At 42.9% G+C, this 22,583-nt stretch overlaps 1 protein-coding gene across 1 annotated transcript; it reads left to right on the top strand.

Moving 5' to 3' along the window:
• The first annotated feature begins 132 nt into the window (after window positions 1–132).
• Window positions 133–22,187, top strand: LOC139663293 (NLR family CARD domain-containing protein 3-like). Its single transcript, XM_071541929.1, has 12 exons — window positions 133–278; window positions 382–495; window positions 596–719; window positions 809–912; window positions 3,105–3,183; window positions 3,328–3,568; window positions 3,980–5,783; window positions 5,900–6,073; window positions 11,772–11,945; window positions 12,405–12,578; window positions 13,737–13,783; window positions 21,661–22,187. Exons 1-12 carry the CDS (start codon window positions 133–135, stop codon window positions 22,185–22,187), a joined length of 3,708 nt encoding a protein of 1,235 aa, XP_071398030.1.
• Window positions 22,188–22,583: the final 396 nt, after the last annotated feature.

The following is a 22,583-nucleotide window of genomic DNA, read 5'->3' as shown; positions in this document are numbered from 1 at the left end:
AAGGCTTAAAAATCATTCTAGATGAACCTGATCAATGTATTTTATGTAAAGGGCAGGTGGTCTGAGTATTAGGTACACTCTGTATATGTGACATGGTACAGAATCACAGCCCTTGAAATAATAAATCCTGCCATGGAAACCTTGTTGTCATGGATCATCAGCCCAGTGTGTTTGTGTAAAGGTGTACGCTCTAGTCTGTCTGAGGAGAGAGAGGAGGCGGTCTCTACCTCTAAAACCACTGTGTCTGGGGAACATGACAGCCAGACCAAAGCTAAGAGGTAAGATGAGGATCTCGTGACTGTTCTCCATCTCAGAGCTCAGCAGTGAAATCATTTCAGCATCATTATTCAGAGTAAAAGCTCTGTCTCTGTTGTGTTGAAGCCCAGTCCAGCAGGAGAGACCAGACTCTCCTGTACCCAGCTGTGTGTCCATGAAGAGTGACTGGTCTATGGAGCCGCCTCTAACATTTAAAGATAAACATCCTTCTGAAAAAAAGTAAGTCATTATTTTATCTGTATGTTAGGATTATAAGTGAAATTGCCTTCTTCATAAGGACACAGATACCTTCACTATGTTCATAATATGTTTCTCTCAGGATCCAGCAGGAGAGACCAGACTCCCCTGTACCCAGCTGTGTGTCCATGAAGAGCGATGACTCTATGGACAAATCTATACATTTTAAAGATAAACATCCTTCTGAAAATATGTTAGTCATTATGGTCTTAGCATGTTATCATTACCAAGTAAGTAAGATTTCATACAAGAACACAGATATCTTCACTGTGGTCATGTTTCTATCAGGATCCAGCAGGAGAGACCAGACTCCCCTGAACCCAGCTGTGTGTCCATGAAGAGTGACCGGTCTATGGAGCCACCTATAACATTTAAAGATAAACATCCTTCTGAAAATAAGTAAGTCATTATTTTCTCTGTATGTTAGGATTAATAAAAAAAAATGAAATTGTCTTCTTCATAAGGACGTGATACTACATAATAAACATCGAACAAAAAGTTTGGAAATTTGTGTTTGGTAGATTATTTCTCTGTTGTAACAATGCTTCTTGGCAATACATTTTATACAGTTGGAAAGCCTGTTTATTTCCCTTTTAAATGGTGCCTCATTTGTAAGGAACATGCATTTGTGGGATGAGCAGCACAGCTGAGTATGTGGGTTGCGCTCATGAAAAATTTGCCAAATCTTCTCTGCCAATGCCAAACAGCTTATTCTGCTGTTGCTATTGACTCTTGTTTTGAGCTTCCGGTACCCCCAGGTGCTGACAATCAGGTACCTGATTGGCACCTGATTGGCAGCACCTGTGAGCATGGGCCCTGCTACAGTGGTCAATTGGTGTCTGAAGAATCGGCATGCCACGTTTGTCTGATCTCGATAAGGCCTGTGCGATAGGGCGACTTCAAGCTGGTGTTCCACAAAAGCAAGTTGCGGCATTATTTGGAGTGAGCCATAGTACCATCTCCAAACTGAAGGCCAAGTTCCATGAAACGGGGGATGTCAGAGACAGACCGCGAAGTGGGCGTCCCAAGAAGACGACACCCCAAGAAGACCAGTTCCTCACCCTTTCAGCACTTAGGAACTGTAGGCTGTCTTCTACAGATTTGCAGTCAAGGTTTGCAGGACGATATGGCACACGGCTCTCGGCCCAGACGATCCGGAACAGACTGCAGCCAATCTCCGGGCTCATGGGGCTGCCAGGAGGCCTGCCATGACTGCCCTTCACCGTCAGGCCCGTTTGCGCTGGTGTCGGCAACACCTGCACTGGAACCTGAACATGTGGAGGAACGCTATGTTCAGCGATGAGTCCAGATTCTGCCTACGGAAGTTGGATCGTAGGGTCAAAGTGTGGAGAAGACGGGGAGAACGCTATGCTGATTGCTGCACCGACACAGTAACACCTTTTGGTGGAGGCGGTGTGATGGTGTGGGGCGGCATCTCCATCACTGGAAAAATGAGGCTTGTCATCATCGGAGGCAATCTCAATGCAGAGAGATATCGAGATGAGATTCCGCAACCGGTGGCGATCCCATATCTCCACAGTCTGGGACCGAACTCCATCCTCCAAGATGACAACGCTCGCCCCCACAGAGCGGGGTTTATCAGAGACTACCTCCAGAATTTGGGAGTAGAGAGAATGGAATGGCCTGCCAACAGTCCTGACCTCAACCCAATTGAACACTTATGGGATCAGCTTGGGCGTGCTGTTCGTGCTAGAGTGACCGACACAACCACGTTGGCTGACTTGCGACAAATCCTGGTTGAGGAGTGGAATGCCATCCCACAGCAGTGTGTGACCAGGCTGGTGACCAGCATGAGGAGGAGGTGCCAGGCTGTTGTGGCTGTGTATGGTTCTTCCACACGCTACTGACTGTTTGTTAAATGAATAAATTTTAAAATTGTCAGTATGTCTTGTTTCTTCCTTGTTACTGATAGACTTCAATCATCCAATCCACCAAACAACACCAAACAAGAGTCAATAGCAACAGCAGAATAAGCTGTTTGGCATTGGCAGAGAAGATTTGGCAAATTTTACATGAGCGCAACCCACATACTCAGCTGTGCTGCTCATCCCACAAATACATGTTCCTTACAAATGAGGCACCATTTAAAAGGGAAATAAACAGGCTTTCCAACTGTATAAAATGTATTGCCAAGAAGCATTGTTACAACAGAGAAATAATCTACCAAACACAAATCTCCAAACTTTTTGTTCAATGTTTATGTTTCTATCAGGATCCAGCAGGATAGACCAGACTCCCCTGAACCCAGCTGTGTGTCCATGAAGAGTGACCAGCCTATGTTGGACCTTATTGACTTCAAAGATGGACACCACTCAATTGAGCAAAGGCAATTTAATAAAAGTGATGATAAAAACAGATGAGTTTGCTGTAATCAGATTCACAGTCATCAGCTATAGAACTGGTCTGGTCCTTCCTCTTTCAAAACACCATATTCAATAATCAGGGCAGCAATTACAGTGGAGTTCATCTTGTGTTCCCATCCAGGGTTCCTCATGACAGAACACAACACCTTTAACAACCTGTGTATGCGTGTGTGAGACATATGACCTAACACATAACGTTTTCTCCAGAGGCCACCAGGAGAGGTCAGGGGTTCCCAGTGGTCAGTCTGCCCAGGAGCATCAAACAGATCTGGACTCCATATTTATGGTGTGTAACAACATCACCTTTTACTTCAGCTACAAACTGAAAAACAACCATTCTGGCCATAATATCTCCATGCTATCAGTGGGCTTTCAATCTCTGCAAGATGAATTTGATTTTGTGGCCAATTCATATATTACTCTGTTCCAGCTGCTTGAGGAGAACATTGTTGCCTTTGTGAAGAACGAGCTGAAAGGGTTTAAGAGCGTTCTGAGTCCAGATTACCCAGACTGCTTAGAGAGGCAGGAGGAGCAGGAGGAGGATGAGGAGGTGATGGACGGTCCTGAGGAGGAAGAGCAGAGGAGGAGCAGCAGAGAGGCTTTTCTGAAAATGACACTGTACTTCCTGAGGAGAATGAAGCAGGAGGAGCTGGCTGACTCTCTGCAGAGCAGTAAGAGGCTTTTAACAGGTTTAACATGATAGAAAGGGGAGCTGGTGGAAAATGGAAATGTTTGCATTTCTAACGTCTGCTGTAAGTACAGACATTTCTAAAACAAGATCTCTTCAATTCCAGATTGGAAGGTAAATGAGCATAATTCTCATGGATAATCTGGTTAAATTATTAATTTGTTAATGTTTGTGTAAAATACTGAACACAGTGGTTTACATTAAAAAAACAACACCCAAAGCCTTTCACATTTAGCTGCACACACAGTCAAGACACGTTTTTTCCACCCACCAGTAATAAGCTAAATAGACACCATGTTGTTGTGAAATGGACACATTTACCAGGAAATATTCGCATTTCTCACATTTAATGTAACAGCCATTTATTGATGTTATTTGTTGTTTGTTCATTCAGAAACTCTTGATGCAGTGTGCCAACATAACCTCAAATCTAATCTGAAGGAGAAGTTTCAGTGTGTGTTTGAGGGGATTGCTAAAGCCGGAAACCCAACACTTCTGAATCAGATCTACACAGCGCTCTACATCACAGAGGGAGGGAGTGGAGAGGTCAACGATGAACATGAGGTCAGACAGATTGAAACAGCATCCAGGCAACCAGTGAGACCAGAAACAACAATCAAATGTGAAGACATCTTTAAACCCTTACCTGGAAGAGATAAACCAACCAGAACATTGATGACAAAGGGAGTGGCTGGCATTGGGAAAACAGTCTTAACACAGAAGTTCACTCTGGACTGGGCTGAAGACAAAGCCAACCAGGATATACAGTTCACATTTCCATTCACTTTCCGAGAGCTGAATCTGCTGAAAGGGAAAAAGTACAGCTTGGTGGAACTTCTTCATCACTTCTTTATTGAGACCAAAGAAACAGGAATCTGCAGGTTTGACAAGTTCCAGGTTGTGTTCATCTTTGACGGTCTGGATGAGTGTCGACTTCCTCTAGACTTCCAGAACAACGAGATCCTGACTGATGTTACAGAGTCTACCTCAGTGGATGTGCTGCTGACAAACCTCATCAAGGGGAAACTGCTTCCCTCCGCTCGCCTCTGGATAACCACACGACCTGCAGCAGCCAATCAGATCCCTCCTGAGTGCGTTGACGTGGTGACAGAGGTGAGAGGCTTCACTGACCCACAGAAGGAGGAGTACTTCAGGAAGAGATTCAGTGATCAGGAGCTGGCCAGAAGAATAATCTCTCACATCAAGACTTCACGAAGCCTCCACATCATGTGCCACATCCCAGTCTTCTGCTGGATCACTGCTACAGTTCTGGAGCATCTGTTGAGGACAGATGAGAGAGGAGACCTGCCCAAGACCCTGACTGAGATGTACATCCACTTCCTGGTGGTTCAGTCCATCCAGGGGAATGTCAAGTATCATGGGAGAGCTGAGACACATCCATTCTGGACTACAGAGACTAGGAAGATGATCCTGTCTCTGGGAAAACTGGCTTTTGAGCAGCTGGAGAAAGGCAACCTGATCTTCTATGAAGCCGACCTGACAGAGTGTGGCATTGATATCAGAGCAGCCTCAGTGTACTCAGGAGTGGTCACACAGATCTTTAAAGAAGAGTGTGGGCTGTACCAGGACAAGGTCTTCTGCTTTGTTCATCTGAGCATTCAGGAGTTTCTGGCTGCTGTTTATGTATTTCTGACATTCATCAACACAGATGTCAATCCACTGTCAGAGCCACAGTCACCAACCTGGTGGTCTACACTATTAAGTGACAAATCTAAACTAACACGCTTCTACCAGAGTGCTGTGGACAAGGCCTTACAGAGTCCAAATGGACACCTGGACCTATTCCTTCGCTTCCTCCTGGGCCTTTCACTGCAGACCAATCAGACCGTCCTACAAGACCTGCTGAACCTGACAGGAAGTAGCTCACAGAACAATCAGAAAACAGTGCAGTACATCCAGGAGAAGATCAGGGAGAATCCCTCTCCAAAGAGAAGCATCAATCTGTTCCACTGTCTGAATGAGCTGAATGACCGCTCTCTAGTGGAGGAGATCCAACAGTACCTGAGATCAGGAAGTCTCTCCAGAGCCAGACTCTCCCCTGCTCAGTGGTCGGCTCTGGCCTTCATGTTACTGTCATCAGAAGAAGAGCTGGACGTGTTTGACCTGAAGAAATACTCTGCTTCAGAGGAGGCTCTTCTGAGGCTGCTGCCAGTGGTCAAAGCCTCCAATAGATCTTTGTAGGTTCATATATGACTGGATATATTAAATATATAATGTGATTTTTTTCTACAGAAGAGAAAAAAATATATATTTTCAACGTTATTGTTTGTGTTCATCACTAATTTTTCTTCAGGCTGAGTGGCTGTCAGCTGTCAGAGATAAGCTGTAAAGCTCTGGCCTCAGTTCTCAGCTCCCAGTCCTCCAGTCTGAGAGAGCTGGACCTGAGTAACAACGACCTACAGGATTCAGGAGTGAAGCTGCTCTCTGCTGGACTGGGGAGTCCACACTGTAGACTGGAAACTCTCAAGTAAGATCCTTTTTTTATTTCACACATTTCTCCAAACTAAGGTCCATATTTCTCAGGTCAGGATTCCTGAGGGTAACCCTGCAAGTATGTATATATCAGGATTTCAGAGCTATTATGCATTTTTATTATTTTATTCAAAAGAAAATCTTGGAATTTGACCAGCTAGGATTTTAACTATTTCTAAGAGGAGATCATATATCCTCAAGTTTAGCATCCCCCCACTGGTTACCAGTTAGAATTAATATTAAATATTAATTAATATTAAATTTCACTGAGCACATTTAAAGCATGGCTAGTTTTTGCCCTAAGTGACACTGCAGAGCTCTTTGTTCCCTATGAGCCTGACTGTCCCTCAGTCTAGACTCAACACTAAAGGTGATTTCACTTTTGTCATCAGGGCCCCTACTCTATGGAATGCTTTCCAGAGGGGTTTAAGCTAGCAAATTCACTATCATCTTTTAAAACAATTGGAAAAAAACACACATTTATTGACTTACTTTTGTGTAATGTTTTTCTCTTTACCCTTTCTATGTTTTGATTTGATGTAATTATTGTTAAACCACCATTTTTCCCAATTTCCTAGTTTCCTAATTTATATATTTGCTTTATATATTTGCTATTCCTTTTTTATGGCTTTCTGTAAAGTATATCATAGCATAGCATATGCCATTTTGGTAGATTATTTATCTTAATCACCTTACAGTACCATGTGTGCATATACTGTTGGGTGACCCCAGAGGGAGTCAAACCAGCATCCCTGGCATTGTTAGTGCTACATTCAGCTCAGTGACCTACAGCACCATGCAAAACACACTGTAAACTCTGCTTTTAAATAAGGGTGACATAAATAAAGTTCAATAACAGTAATATGAAAGCAGTGCCCAACAAAACACAATCATGACATTAAACCTGCAATAACCAATTTCAGACCTTATAACCAATCCTGAAACTAATGTTGGGCTTTGATAGGGGCAGGTTTGGTTATTAGCAATTAATAATTAATAATTATGGAATTATTAATTATTCATAAAATTACTGACGGGAGTCAATATTACAGGGCACCACCCTGGAATCAGGGACCAATAACCATACCTTTAATTCAGTCTCAAAATGGCTGTTCACCCCCAAATGACAGTGTTTGAGTACCACTGTACATTTATGAGTGAACAGTGAAGGGTGAATTCGTACACAGGCCCTCACAACCAGCAGTTACCACAACACATATGCATAAGAAATCACAGACAACTTCTCTTTCAATGTATAACAGTGTTTATTTACTTTAGTAATATCAATTAATAATCAATAACACTTCAGTTAATCACTATTACACAACTACAACTATGGATCTAAACTAGCAAGCATAAAAGACATAAACAGTATAATGGCATGTAGGGAGTTGTATGTGTGTGTGTAAAAGGAAGAAGAGAGAGAGCAAGATGGCGGACGTGACCACGTGGGTGGGACGTCTCGCGAGAGTTCAAGATGGCGGCCGTGACCGCACAGTTTGAACAAAGAGGAGTTTTAGAATCAAGATGGGGTTGGAATTAGGCAGCTAAAACCAACACCCTCTACTCCTCAGGTGTGTGTGTGTTAGTAAAAGAGAGAGAGAGAGAGAGAGAGAATAATAATAATAATAATAATACATTAGTCTTGTATAGCGCTTTTCTAAGTACTCAAAGACGCTTCACAAACAGGGTAAAATCATTTAATAAGTGCATTTAAAAATAAGAAAATAGTAAAAACAAGAATAAAAGTAGGTGGTTAAAACTAGAGGAATCATGAGGTGGACGGACGGGAGAGAGAGGGAAGGAGGTTAGCAGGTGAAAGCGAGCTTGAAGAGGTGGGTTTTGAGGGCCTGTTTGAAGGATGGTAGGGTGTTAGCCTGACGGATGTGGTTGGGGAGGGCGTTCCAGAGGGAGGGTGCGGCAACTGAAAAGGCCCTGTCACCCCAGGTCCGGAGCTTGGTCCTGGTGGTCTTTAGGGTGGTTGTGGCCGCAGACCTGAGGCATCGGGTGGGGGTGTGTCGGGGGACGAGGTCGGAGAGGTAGGGAGGGGCCAGGTTGTTTATGGCTTTGTAGGTGATGAGTAGTATTTTAAAGTCAATCCTGTATTTAACCGGGAGCCAGTGGAGGTTGTGAAGGACAGGGGTGATGTGATCTCGGCGGTGGGTGGAGGTAAGCAGGCGGGCAGCAGAGTTCTGGACGTAGTGTAGTTTTTTGAGGATTTTTTTGGATAAGCCGTAGAGGATGCTATTGCAGTAGTCGAGTCTGGAAGTTATGAGGGCATGGATAAGTGTTTCGGCAGCGGCAAAGGACAGGGAGGGCCGGAGGCGGGCAATGTTCCTGAGGTGGAAGAAGGCAGTTTTTGTGACCTGGTTGACGTGAGGTAGGAAGGAGAGGGTGGGGTCAAGGATGATTCCGAGGTTGCGGACCTGGGTGGAGGGGGTGACAATGGAGCCGTCGATGTTGAGCGAGAAGGTGTGGGTGGAGCGGGTGAGGGAGTGTGGGCCAATGATGAGGACTTCAGATTTGTTGCAGTTGAGTTTGAGAAAGTTCTGTTGCATCCATGATTTAATGAATAGAGGGGAGCACTCACCGTCTAAAGCACCAATAACAGCCTTTTACCGCCCAGAAACTCGAGGTACAACTGGGAAGTAGTACACCGGGTTACAGTAAAATGCAGTATATTGGCTCTCAACGTGGCGATAAACACAATTGCACGTCCTGCGACATGCAATGACACACATTCAGCTTCAAAACATTACAATCAAATCAAGCAGCAAGCTTAATGATAGGTTTCACAGCATAATATGGACACGGTGGTCCAATGCGCTTCCCAATACGCACAACAGTAGCTTCTGATCAGTAAAGCTTAAATAACACACCTATACTAGTCTCTGCCCAGAACCAAAGCCTCTTACTTGGGGAAATCACTCTCGAGTGATTTGGTGTGTGTTTTCGTCGGGTTGAGCCGGTGGGGTTCTCCAGGCGGGTCGGCGCGGCGGGACCGTTATTTCTCCTCGCACGGAGCAACAGTCAGATGGCTTTCCTCGTAGGCAGCGAAGGATTTCAGCCAGGAGTCGACTTGGTAGACTAACGTATCCTTACGTTATCTTGGAGGGAAGGAGTGTCCTCAGCTGTAGTCTCTTCCAGTCCACTTCTGCAGGTCGGCTGCGCGCACTGGTTACTCATACAGATGCGCGCAAGGAGTTAGATTGCCGGATACACAAACAGCTAATCTAATCCTTCTGGATCCAAATAGTGTTATGGCGAACACTAAACAGTCTGGGCTCGTCCAGCGAGTTGAAGACTGTGCCTCGGCTTAAACAAAAGAACAGTTCGAACGTTAAAATGTACCACCTTGTATAGCAACGGAGTCGCAAGAAGGGGAGCGATGCGGAAAGGTAGCTCCTGGAATTTATATCCTCCGTGACGTCATGGGGGATCCCGGGGCTCGCCCGAGTCTCGTCCAATGAGAGACCGGAGTTTGAATTCCAGCCAGTTCACACCTAGGTGTGAACTTCAGGGCCAGTTGGAATTTTTGGTGCTGCTTTTCCTTGTCTGAGATCAAGCCCAGCGGGTGGGCTAGAGTTTAGGCTTTTGGTTTTCTTGTTAGGCCGCAGATGCTGGCCCTATTGTTTTAATTAGTTTTCTTTTGTTTCACCTTATGGCGTGGCCCAACACTAACGTGTGCTATGTGGAGATTTTCCTTGAGACATACTTATATAAACCGATATCCACACACCCATTCAGTACTTTTTCATTTTTTAAAACTAGCTCGTCTCCTCCCTCACTGTTTTTGCCTGGATCCAGACCTTTGAATCCGCCCACTCCACCGAGTTGACTGATTCTGGTCTGGCATCATGACATGAAACAGCTGTTTCTCGGTTGAAAAATGATCGGTCCAATGAGCGCCGGGGGGGAATAACGATTAGCCAATCAGCGCCACGGGCGGGACTAACGCTGTTGTCAAAATCAAAATCCCCCTCCCCCACGGAAATCGGTTAGAGTGGAGGCAATGTCAGACTGAAGATGGAAATGGAGTGGAACGAGTTGACACTTCTGCCTGATATCAGGCAATCGCTGTTTAAAAGCGGCCCTCTTGCCCTCCCATTCCTGAAAAAAATTCTCATGATGGCGGAATCGATGAAGCAACTTGTTAAACTAGTAAATATGCTACCTACCTCTTCACTTGTCATTGTGGGACATGTAACCTTCAGTGGGAGAAAAATCTGTCAAAGCGAGACTGGTAACCAGCGACACTTCTCTGTAGGTACGTTTAGCTTAGCTATTAGACTTTATGCACGGTTTGTCCTTCCGGGCTTTCATAGTCCAGTAGCTTTGCTGTGCTTTATTTACAAATGTATTGCGGTTTCTGTCACCCTCTAGTGGTTGGAAAATCGCTTAGTGCAGATTTAACAAGAAAGAAATTTAAAGAAATTTAATCCAAAATTGCTACTCAGATGTTGTACTACTCTTGATTTATCCTTACATTAAATATTGCAACGTCATTTGGGCTAGCACCCATCCTACCAAGCTGAATAGTATCTATCTCCTTCAAAAATGTTGCATTCAAATTAGGGCTGAACAATTAATCGAAATGTTATCAAAATTGCAATATGGCCTACTGCAATTTTCAAATCGCAGGAGGCGCAATATTTGTTAAAGGCGAAATGTGTGTCAAAATACCATTTTAAATTAAATATTGTCATGCTGCAGAGATGTCCTGGCCTACACATCATATTCTACAGACTTAAGAAAACATCTTTGTTTGGTACAGATCCCCGCAAAAATCACAAAATAATCATTTTAATACGTTTTTCAATGAAAATGAGAATAATGATGTAAAAATTATCATTCCCTCTAATATCGCAAATCATATCGCAATTGCAATATCAGTCAAAATAATCGCAATTAGAGATTTTTTCAAAATTGATCAGCCCTAGTTCAAATCATTTCACATGCAACTTACTTAGCTCACTCGCAACCTCTCTTTAAGAAATGATCTATACTCTTTCAAGTAAACTTCCTCCTCACAGCAGTTTGTCTTCAAAGCAATTTATCATCAGCTTCCCTCTACGTTCAATAGTTTCTTCAGAAGAAGTGAGGAAAATCATAGTTACAATACAAAATGTAAGAGACAACTTTTGTTGCCCCTTACTTGAACATCCATGTCCCAGTTTAGTCTTCATTTTAGAGGAGCCAAAGTCATCAACACAATCATCATGCTTATTGAGATGATCATACTGCTGTCTCTTTTTTGGTATAATTATTTACTTCATTTTAATTAATCTTTTCTTTTTTTCTCTCTTTTTTTCTGCTTTCTGTCTTTATTCCTTAACTCTTCTTTTCCTTTTCTTTTTGGTTCTTTTAATATTCTTTTACTTATCTTCTACTTTTCCCCCTATTTATTTAACAGTACTACTTTACCTATTGATTTGTCTATATTGTTTTGTTCCTTTTAACTCTTCTTTGGGTTTCATTACACTATATTGTAATTGTGTATGATTGTTATTAAGGGAGACACTCCACAAGCCCTTTGGGGTTTCTTTGGTCTTCCTTGCAAATGCTCTTTATGATGTTGGTATACATTATGGATATTTAGTTTGAATTACTCTTTTGTGCTAAAAAAAAAAAAAGAAAAAGGAAAAAAAACACAAAAGAGAATAACATTTTCATATCTTTTCATGTCCATTAAGGCTGAGCAGCTGTCAGCTGTCAGAGAGAAGCTGTGAAGCTTTGGCCTCAGTTCTCAGCTTCCAGTCCTCTAGTCTGAGAGAGCTGGACCTGAGTAACAACGACCTGTGGGTTTCAGGAGTGAAGCTGCTCTCTGCTGGACTGGGGAGTCCACACTGTAAACTGGAAACTCTCAGGTCAGGATTCATCAACCTGTTCAACACACGACCAGTTAAATCCTGCTTTACATGCAAGTTAATGTCAGTGAATAAATACCTAACCTGTGTAGGATGTTTCTGCTCACGTGATTCTCAAACCAGTTGTGATACCAACATTTAGCACTACTTTCATGGCCCTGTGAACTGTTTTCCCTGATTAGGTTTAATTATTTCATCTCCTTGCTGTCTCTGTTGTTGAGACATAAAATACCAGAAAGGACTTATAAGATTCGGCCACAAATTCAGCTGAGAACTCTCAAACTGGACCAAATGAAAACCCAAAGCAGATCACATTATTAACTATTTGTATTTGTGATGGTCACAGTTTTCACTAGCATTAGACTGCATTATCAAATAAATTTCAGAGTAGTGTCCTAAGGAAATCTAACATGTACCTGTAGCATACCTTGTTATGTGTGTGTGTGTGTGTGTGTGCAGGCTATCAGGCTGTCTGCTCACAGAGGAAGGCTGTGCTTCTCTGGCCTCAGCTCTGAGCTCCAACCCCTCCCATCTGAGAGAGCTGGACCTGAGCTACAATCATCCAAGAGACTCAGGAGTGAAGCTGCTCTCTGCTGGACTGGAGGATCCACACTGGAGACTGGACACTCTCAGGTGTGGAGAAGCTTGCTGCCAGGTAGAGGCAATGTCTAATAGAGGGGTTAGAGTTTGCAGGCATTTTCTCAGTCAGACTGAGAAGCTGAGGAATATTGTTTAAAGCTCCTATGTGTAGAATTTGTATATGATTATATCATCCTCCAATTAATTTTGATACCATAAATGTTTGTCAATATAAAAATGAGACCACCGCAGAGAAAATTTAGTCTATGTGTTGCTTTCAGTCTGTTCATTCTCTGTGTCCGGGGGTACGAACTGGCTCGAAAGTACTGACTAACGGCCGAAAGTCAAACCAAACCCGGAACACAACAGAAGCAGTTTGAATGCAGACTAGTTGCTTAGATTGAACAGCGTGAAGCTAATCAATATGGCAGATAGTGGTAACATGGAAGACAGGACTCTAACTGCTGGACCCTCTGCAACAAAACAAAGGTAAACAAAGATAAAAGGCAGTTTTTGTAATGCTGTTAATATGCATTTCAAATGAAAGGTCAGGATCAAGCATAACACCAAGATTCTTAATGAAGGGACTCTGTGGTACTTTTAAACCATTTGGACCTTTTTTGGACCAAAAATTATCATCTCTGTCTTATTAGCATTCAAGAGAAGGACATTTGATGTCATTCAGCCTTTGACTGCAGATAAGCATGTCTAAGTTTTGTATTTGTAATTGATTTTTAGGTTCAATGGAGAGTTGAGTATCATCTGCGTAGGAATGAAAACCTATTCCATATTTATGGATTCTATTGCTGAGAGGCAGCATGTAAATGGAAAATAGAATTGGGCCAAGGATGGAACCCTGTGGTACACCATAATTGACCTTAACATAATCTGAAGTGCTGTTGTTGTGGAGAACAAAATGAAATCTGTTAGATAGATATGATCTGAACCATGACAGAGCAGAACCACTGATGCAAACATAATCCTCTAGATGATGCAAAAGTACATCATGGTCGACAGTGTCGAACGCCGCACTAAGGTCGAGAAGCACCAGAATCGAGGTCAGACCAGAATCGGCAGCAAGCGCCAGTTTAATGTTTAATGGTGGATATGAGTGATGTCGTCTGGAAAAATCATTCATAGAGAAGATTATTTATTGCCCATGCTTCCATCATCAAAGAGAATGTGCTGGTCTGACTTTGTTTATCCCCCCAGTGTGGACCATGGTGGAGTGCAGATGTTGAAACCAGGTCTGAGGAAGTGTAAGTATGTATTTAGTTTTATTAATGAAAACAAAGCAGCACACACATGTGTTCTGCAGTTCTAAGCTGCTTTTTAGAGATGCACCGATTGATCGGCTGGTGACCGGAATCGGCCGGTTTTCAGCTGATCGGCCATGACCGGTGACCGGCAGATCAGTCTCATATATCCGATTCTGTGCCGGTCAAATTTAAGACAACGGTAAAAACTCCGCTGTAATAGTCCATACATCCATACTGATCTCCATTCCAGCATGTCCCATCTCCTCTCTCACCGCTGTTCTTTTCACCGCGCTCTCGGGTCTCACTGATCCTCCCGATCCTGACGAAAAACCTGTTCGCTGGGCACCCGGTGACTCGAGTCACATGACTTGGACTCCAGTCACAGTTTTAATTGCTTGAGACTTGACTTGATGCATGAAGAGAAGACTTGAGCATTGACTTGACTTGGGTTCTGCTGACTTGGGACTTGACTTTGACTTGTAATTTGATGACTTGAAAAGGTTTCTAAACTCTTGACAAAAGATCTTGGCCCGGCTCTAATAAAGGTTTGCACCAGTGCAAATCACATTGCGGGTGCTAAAACCTTGTTCTCGGATTTACTAAGACAGCGCACAGCGCATTTTGCGCCTGAAATCATGGGTGCGCTTTTTTTGTGGTTTGATCTAATTGCATAAGCATTTGTGGGTGTTCCAAGGATGAAGTGCAAAATTAAGGAAGGGTTTTATGGAAATTGGCGGAGGACGTGATTAATCAAGAGGCGGTGGCTGTTAACACCTGTTGATTGCGCACAGAAATTAAGACCTAGGAAAAGCATGTCTTATCATTTTGTGCACAGCATGGCTCCGAGACTGGCTCTGGAACCGGCTCCAAGATCAAAGTGGCAGTCATCTATACATCATAACATGTAGCCATTAGATCGCATCCCTATTATAATTCCAATCAGGTTTAAACAAGTATGCTGATTTAAAAATACACCATTTACGTGTCATTGGCAGAGTAGCAGAATGCTCACTCAATATGCAGACTATTACCTAAATATACAAAAAGGAAAACGCATGCTCGCACGCTCTTCTCTGGATTTGCTGACACTTATTAAGAGCCAATATCTGAGCGGCATAGCCTTGATGAATACAATGCAACTAAAACGTGTGCAGAATAACCTCTCTGTGGAGAGGTGTGTGTGCAGCTTCATACCTTCACCAGGTCTCCATCCCTCCCACACTGGCACCTAAGTCTCAGTCAGGCTCCTGCTGCTCCTCCAAGGGAGTTAAGGCTCCTCTTTGGCTTTATTTATGGTAAGGATTTTTGCTCACCTCCTCATATCATACCAGCGTGTTTTACCTTGGGCACCTTGTGGTGCCCAACTGCATTCACTGTATTTGTTATGTCATTGCAGAGTGACTTTTTATGCGCTGGTAAAACATCTCTTCTTTGCAGCTCTTTGGGGTTTTCTCTGCCACCAACACTTCCAGCTCCACTGGAGAGACATTTGCGCTTCTTTTGCCCATCATTATGTTGCCCCAAATAGACAATTGTGCGCATTGTTTTGGCCCTTATATTTGCACAATCGCAATTATAATAAATTTTCTGCGCATTTGCGTTCACTACTTTACTAAATACCATGCGCTGGCTGTACAAATTTCACCCGTTGCTTTTGCGCTGCGCCTGGAATTGCGACATGTTAGTAGAGCCGGGCCCTTGTGTTTGTGTAAATGACTTAGATTGAAAGTGATGAGATTTGTTCCAGCAGACTACTGAATTTAAATTCTGTTTTCTGAATTTGTATGGAATGATTGAATTTATTGAAGTTGAAACTGATTATAGAAATCAAACTCATTATGCTCTTACCAAGTTTTTATCCTATTAAAACCATATTGCATTGAAAAGTCCTAGATATTTAGTTTTCTTTAAGATATTAAATTGAGACTGGACTCCTGATTAGTTCTGACTTGACTTGCTGTTCTACATTTAGACTTGAGACTTGACATTAATGACATAGACTTGACTTGGTAATCTACATGTAGACTTGAGACTTGACTGACTTGGGACTCGAGCAAAGCTGACTTGGTCACACCTCTGCTAAAAACGGTACGTGGGAAGTCAGAAAGTAATGGGAGTAGAGCAAACGCATTGTTGATTTCCCAAGTTCAACAGCTTCTTCTCTCCACTAAATTATACAAGCACGATGACGTTTCTCTGCTATAATTATGAACCAATGAGTGAGGAGCATTAATTTACGGCAATTAAGATTATGCATGAAGCGTTTTGTGAATGTGGGTTACCAACCAACCGACTAAAAGTTACAAAATAATAGTAATACAGAATTGTATACATTTATCAGTACACAGGATATGATGTTACTATCCCTTAATCCAAAGTGAGCATATATAGAGGCCCAATTCATATATACTACCATACAAATGATGAGTACCATCAAAAATATATATTTTTATATATATTCAGAACATTAAGTTACACACTACATCTGACCCCTACCAAGTCACACACTATAAAGTTACACCCTACACTTGTCCAAGCAGAGAGCAGCAGACACCCAGCCAACTCAGCAGTCCGCATATCCACATTGTATCTGCTTAGGCTAAGCTAAGTCTGACTGGCACTGCTGGCTTGACTGGCATCTTCATCTGGATGCCAGGGCCCGCTCAGCTTTAAGTATGGCTACAAACTAGTTTGCACACAACTTACAAAAGCCTATGCTAATGTACAAAAATCCTACAAGGCTAATGCTGGCACAAAGCAATATTTTGTAAACACTTACTTAGGCCTCACCTACCAGTTAGGTTATCTAACTCATTACCTACTAGCAAACAAATTCTAACTCACTAATGTTCAGTTATGCTACCATGCTAATGCTAACACAAGGCTAATTCAGTTGGGCTATCTACCTAGAAGGGGCACGTTCAAAACTTGCACCGTTTTGCTACGGTGCAAAAAGTTTTCTGGTCGAACGGTATATTTGTTCCCAAAGCTGTGTAATCTGACAAACCCAGAAGCTCTCACAACACAAAGCCAGAGCATCGCACAAGCTTCTGGGGCGGGATAGAAATCCTGTACAGGAACTGAGGGGAGGTCTTAGTCAGTCAATGCCCCTATATTTCTGCTATTGTTGCAGTGAATAGTCACAGACAAGAAGCATGAGAGAGAGTTTAACAAGCAGAGATCCTGTACAGGCCCACGGCGCGTACCAGTAAAATACCACAATGTAATAATGTTAGGTCTACCTACCGTTAAAGTTTGTAGGGCAGCAGAAGACATTATCAGGTTACTGTTTACGAATCCCGTTACTAACAGGCAAGTGTGAAGCAAATTGTGGAATTTTAAGTTTCACTTTTGTTTTCACAATTGGAGTCGGTGCTACTGGTCCACTGTGCATCTTCAAATGACAGATATGATGTGATGCGCACAAGGCGCATTAGAGATCGATTTAGGTCCATTTCTACGTATACACGGACCACCTTTTTATGTTGTGATGGTGTTGGTGTAAACTTCTTTTTTTTTGGATGCAAATGAGCCATGCCAACTAATGCAGACTTCCGCATGCTTCCTACATTTCTATTCCCAGGCCCTCAACCATGATTCATGGTTTTCAATGTCAACGGATTTCAGGTCAACGCCCCCTCCGTACAGAATTTGGATACGTTGCTACCAGACCTGTGATATATTATCAAGGGTCTGAGAGCAAGACTATGTTCAACGCACTACCGTTTACTTTTAAACTTTCTGCTTGCTATGTGTTGAAGTTATTGTGCCCCAATGAGGCTATCTAACTCACTAATGTTCATGCAACCAAGCTAATGCTAACACAAAGGCTAAAGGGAAAATTATACTTCAGCGTCAAATTGTTGCCGTAGCAACGGCATAGGTGCATATGGCGGTGGGAGCATTTATGGTTCTGTGTCGGTGATTGTATGCATGGACCACCAAAACACTAGACAGTGGCGTGCTTTGTTAACAAAGAAGTAATAACAGAAGAAGTAGTAGTGTTTACATTCTCTGAAGCATGTGTTCTGGGATATTTCTCACCATGAATTCAGTGACATCTTGTAATCTTTATAATTTGGGGAAGAAGTGTCCTACATCCCAACCTAAGCTACTTTGTGCCCCAGTTAGCATGTTTCCTCCTCATCCACAATCACTCACTAGCTCCCATGGCTGCTTCTGACATAGTCTTCACTGCCTGCTTTAAACTCTGTCCACGGATGCTAATTCACCATTGAGTGCTAACGTTGATCTGCCTAGAAAAATCCTCTGCAGCCTACTTCCAAAGGACACAATCTTACCTTCCAGCAGACCTTAGATCGGGCCCAAAAAAACAAGCCCGACCCTACCCTGAGCCCGTCCCATTGGCTGCATTTATGAGCCCGAGCCCGGTTTAAAACTGAAATTTTCTTTGTAAGTTGGCTGTTTATAAGTAAACTAATTCTGAGTTGTTTGAATGACAAAAATCTGTTCAGAATTACGAACGGGATCTTAATGAATAGCGCAACACGGAAGCGAAACTTGTTTCAGTCGGTTCAACAAACCCGAGCAGCCTTTGCACATGCCTGTACATATATATATATATATATATATATATATATATATATATATATATATATATCTCCAGGGCCTACATATAACATTAACAACATTATCACACCAAATAGCTTACTCCCCAGTTATAAAAAAAAAGATGTTATATCTGACCATGAGACCGGCCCGGGCCTGAGGAATGGAGGGGAAATTCCTACCGGCCCTACCGGCCTGGCCCCAACCCCTGGGCCGGTCTCGGGTTCGGGCAGAGAATCAAACCTCTGCCTTCCAGCCTCGCTGCTCCAAATGCAGCTGCTAAATCAGAATGCTTGAGCATTTTCCTCTCATGAGCTTCATCTAGTGCATCTTCCCATGGCACTGTGAGCTCCACAAAATACACAATCCGCGGTAACTCTGACCACAACACCAAGTCTGGCCTTAAGTTTGAGCTGACGATTTCCTTGGGGATTACAAGCTGTTTCCCTAAATCCACTGCCATTTGCCAGCCTCAACCCGTCCCTAGGTGTCCTACAACAAGCCTGCCTAAAATGGCTTCCCTCCTGATCTTTTCTCCCTCACTGACAAACTTAGGGCCCTATTTAAACGATCCATGGCGCATGGTCTAAAGCACGTGGCGCAAGTGTATTTAGGGCGTGTCCAAATCCAAATTGCTAGTTAAACGACGCACAATGTGGGCGCAAAGTAAGGCGCAAGGCGCAAAGGGGTTGTACTAAGTCCCTTAATTAATCATAGGTGTGTTTTGGGCGTAACATGAACTCAACCAGAGTGTGATCTCCCATTCCCTTTAAGAGCCAGGTGCGCTTGCACCTTGGCGCATTGCTATTTAAATGGCGGATTCGGCAAGTTGGAGAAACAAACGTTTTTCTGCTGAGGAAACGGATCTGCTCGTGCGTGATGGCGATGTGTGTGTGCGTCGGATAGGCCTATGTTGTGTGTCGGGTGAAGGTAAGATGCCTTTGCAGTTTATTTTCATGACTTTTTGTTGGGCTGTGCTTTTTACATATTTACTGTGTTGTTTTTCTTGGTTGTAGGTTGCGTATTTAGCAATTGGCAATGTGTGATGATGGTTAACGGGACATGTACGTTGTGCATTTGGCACTGCGTAATGGTGAGAGGGACACAGTTTTTGGCATTTGGCATTGCGTAATGGTGAAAGCATATGGCAATTTGGCAACAAAATGCATGTCAGGAACAAAGTAAAGTGCAAATTTTCATAGTAGGCTAGATGATCCTATTTTTCTATTTTGCATGGTAACGTGGAGAGAGAGAGAGAGAGAGAGACGCATCTTACTATCTGAATAATGTGCCCTTTAAATAGCAGGAAAATACTGCGCCAGACTTTAGACCAGGTTTTTGTTGGTCAATGGCACAATCACTTTCCGCTGCCTCAAGATAGCAATGCACCAACAAATGCGCCTGACCACACCTCATTTTAAGACCAAAGATGGGCGCAAGTACATTTGCTATTTAAACAACGTGGGTGCTGGGCGTGAAAATGACAACTGCATCGGTCGGAAACTAGCAATGACACTTGCGCTGCGCTTTGCGCCAGGTGTAAGATAGGGCCCTTAATCTTAATACTCCCCTTCCTATCAGGCAAGAATTTATCTCTAACTGCTTACTCTCAACTGCTGCTGCTAGGCACCTAAGCACTTGATTATGGCTCCAGGTGTATCTTCCCTGAGACAAACTTGTTTTACAACCTGAAATATAGGTGAAGCTATGCCAGGATCCTCACCTACCTGTTGGCTAAGATTTTGGGGAGAAGTTCACAGATCATAAGTAGCACCTATGATGAATCTAATGCAGTTTACCTCCATACCCCATAGTTCTCACCAGCTGAGTTTCTTCCTCTCTATGCTCTCCCACCATTTTTTTTTATCTACAACCATTTCTCCCTTCCCTGATGAAGTTGCCTTGCTCCATAAAGGTTAGTTCTGACTGCACCTGTTGGACTGCCTTTCTTGGGTTCCATTTCCGCCCTGCTAATACAGGAGGGGCTGCACTCCTGACTGTTGGATTCTTAGATTCTGTCAATGTCATCTCCAATCTTACCTTTGCACATTTAAACTCCTCTGCTAGGCTAGATATAGGTAGTTCCACAATCCCTGTCCCATACAAAGCTACAGTACTAAGACAGCGTGGAACTCCACACCATTTCCTGACATATGAGTTGACCAGCCTCTCTAAAGTCTCCACCTTTGATAATGGCATCTTATATACAAGGGCCACATTAGCCGAGGCAATAGGCCAAACTGCACACAACAACTTTAGATTGCCTTATCTCCTGAACCTGCTCCTGTCACTCAGATTTTTGTCTCTACAACTAACTATAGTATAAATTGTTTCTGCATAAATTACTCAGATGGCTGACACAGTGGGCCTCATGCAGGAAGCGATATACGAACAAATTTTCTCTCATTTTTGTTCGTATCCACGATTTGTTCTTATTTTGTTAGTACCCATTGATTTCTGGGATTCACCAATGTTTTCTTATTTTTGCTCTTCTCTTAGGTAAGAGAAATTTTTACGAGTTTTCGAGAGCACTCTTACCAAGAAAAGAAAAAAATATCTTGTTTCCACAGTCCACAAACAGTGTCCAACGCAAGGAAACATAAGTTTTAAATTTGAGGAACATAAAACGCATGAATATCATATAATCAAATTTAGATTATTATATGTTTTAGAGTAATTATGATTGGATTATTAAATTCGTGGGCTAAAGAAATATTATTGGTCCATTGATCCCAATTAAGACTATAAAAACCCTTGTATGATATTGCGTGCATTCAGCTTCTGAATGGCTTACATACTGCTCTTAGATGCTTTGGCCATCCAGGTCTTACGCAGAGAACGCCTTTTTAGAAATGGCACAGATCTATCTAATGAGACGGATGAATGGCTGCTGAGCCGTTTCAGATTGCCAAAAGCATCTCTCCAATTCTTGGCCATGTGCCTGAGTATTTGCACACGGCACAACACCTGCCCTTATATGGTGTTTAGGGGGCGTTACCTATGCTAATAACAAACAATCGGCCACGCGCCTCCAATTTATGATCAAGTGGGATTCATCATTCAGCACACCTGGGTAAGAGCAGATTTGGATGGTTAAGAACGTATGGTGCATCTGGAGTTGACTTCTCTTATTTTTTTCTCTTAACAGAAAATTAAGATAAAATATGAAAAATTTAAGAGAATGTTGCTGCATGAGGCCCAATGTATCATCATGAAAGTGTTAATTGTCAAACTGTTAATAAATCAACAAATAATAAACAAAACAGTTCTATTAGATAAAAAGCATTGTGTCTTGTTCTCTCCATCAGATGCCTGTGAACTCACACTGGACCCAAACACAGCAAACAGAGACCTCTTCCTGTCTGAAGACAACAGAAAGGTGACATTTGTGGGAGAGGAGCAACCATATCCTGATCACCCAGAGAGATTAGACTTCTGCTCTCAGCTTCTTTGTAGAAATGGTCTGACTGGTCGCTGTTACTGGGAGGTAAAGTGTAAAGGAGATGTTTATATAGGCGTGACTTACAGAGGAATCAGGAGAGGAGACAGTGATGACTGCAGGCTTGGAGAGAATGACACGTCCTGGAGTCTGTTGTGCTGTAATTGTAGTTACTCTGCCTTTCACAATAACAGAGAAACAGCCATACATGCCTCCTTCTCTGTCTCTGACAGAGTAGTAGTGTTTCTGGACTGGCCTGCTGGTACTCTGTCCTTCTACAGAGTCTTCTATAGCACACTGATCCACCTCCACACATTCCACTCCACATTCACTGAACCCCTCTACCCTGAGTTTAGGCTTGTGTTTGGTTCCTCAGTGTCTCTGTGCCAGATGTAGGAGGGAGAGAGAAACACTCACACTGCTGACCGAAGACAGCTGCTGAAATGATAGGCCCAATCCCAATGTCCACACTCACAGACTCCCGGACTTTGACGCGCATTCTCAACAAGTCCGCGAGGGTTCAGGGCTGCCCCACTGTGAAACTTTATAAGCCCTTTATGCAGACTTTCAGCAAGTCTGCATTTCTGTAGACCTTGCTTGAGAGAATTACCCACAGTTCATAGCGTTTGTGACTTTAATATTCATGTATATGGAAAATTTCTGCTAATACACCCGATACAAAAGGAAAAATACATAATTAAGGAAAAATAGCCACAAAAAAAACAATTAACAAGAACTTAGAGAGAAACAGGCATGAAAGGATCAAACTACATGCAAGATACAGTTAAAAGA

This window comes from Centroberyx affinis, unplaced genomic scaffold (assembly GCF_046629955.1).
Source record: "Centroberyx affinis isolate AG114_WGS23_722 - 3 ecotype Tasmania unplaced genomic scaffold, CSIRO-AGI_Caff_v1 ptg003972l_1, whole genome shotgun sequence".
In the NCBI taxonomy this organism is placed as follows: Eukaryota; Metazoa; Chordata; class Actinopteri; order Beryciformes; family Berycidae; genus Centroberyx; species Centroberyx affinis.
Note: the sequence above shows the minus strand (reverse complement) of the source record. Positions and strands in the feature narration are given on the sequence as shown.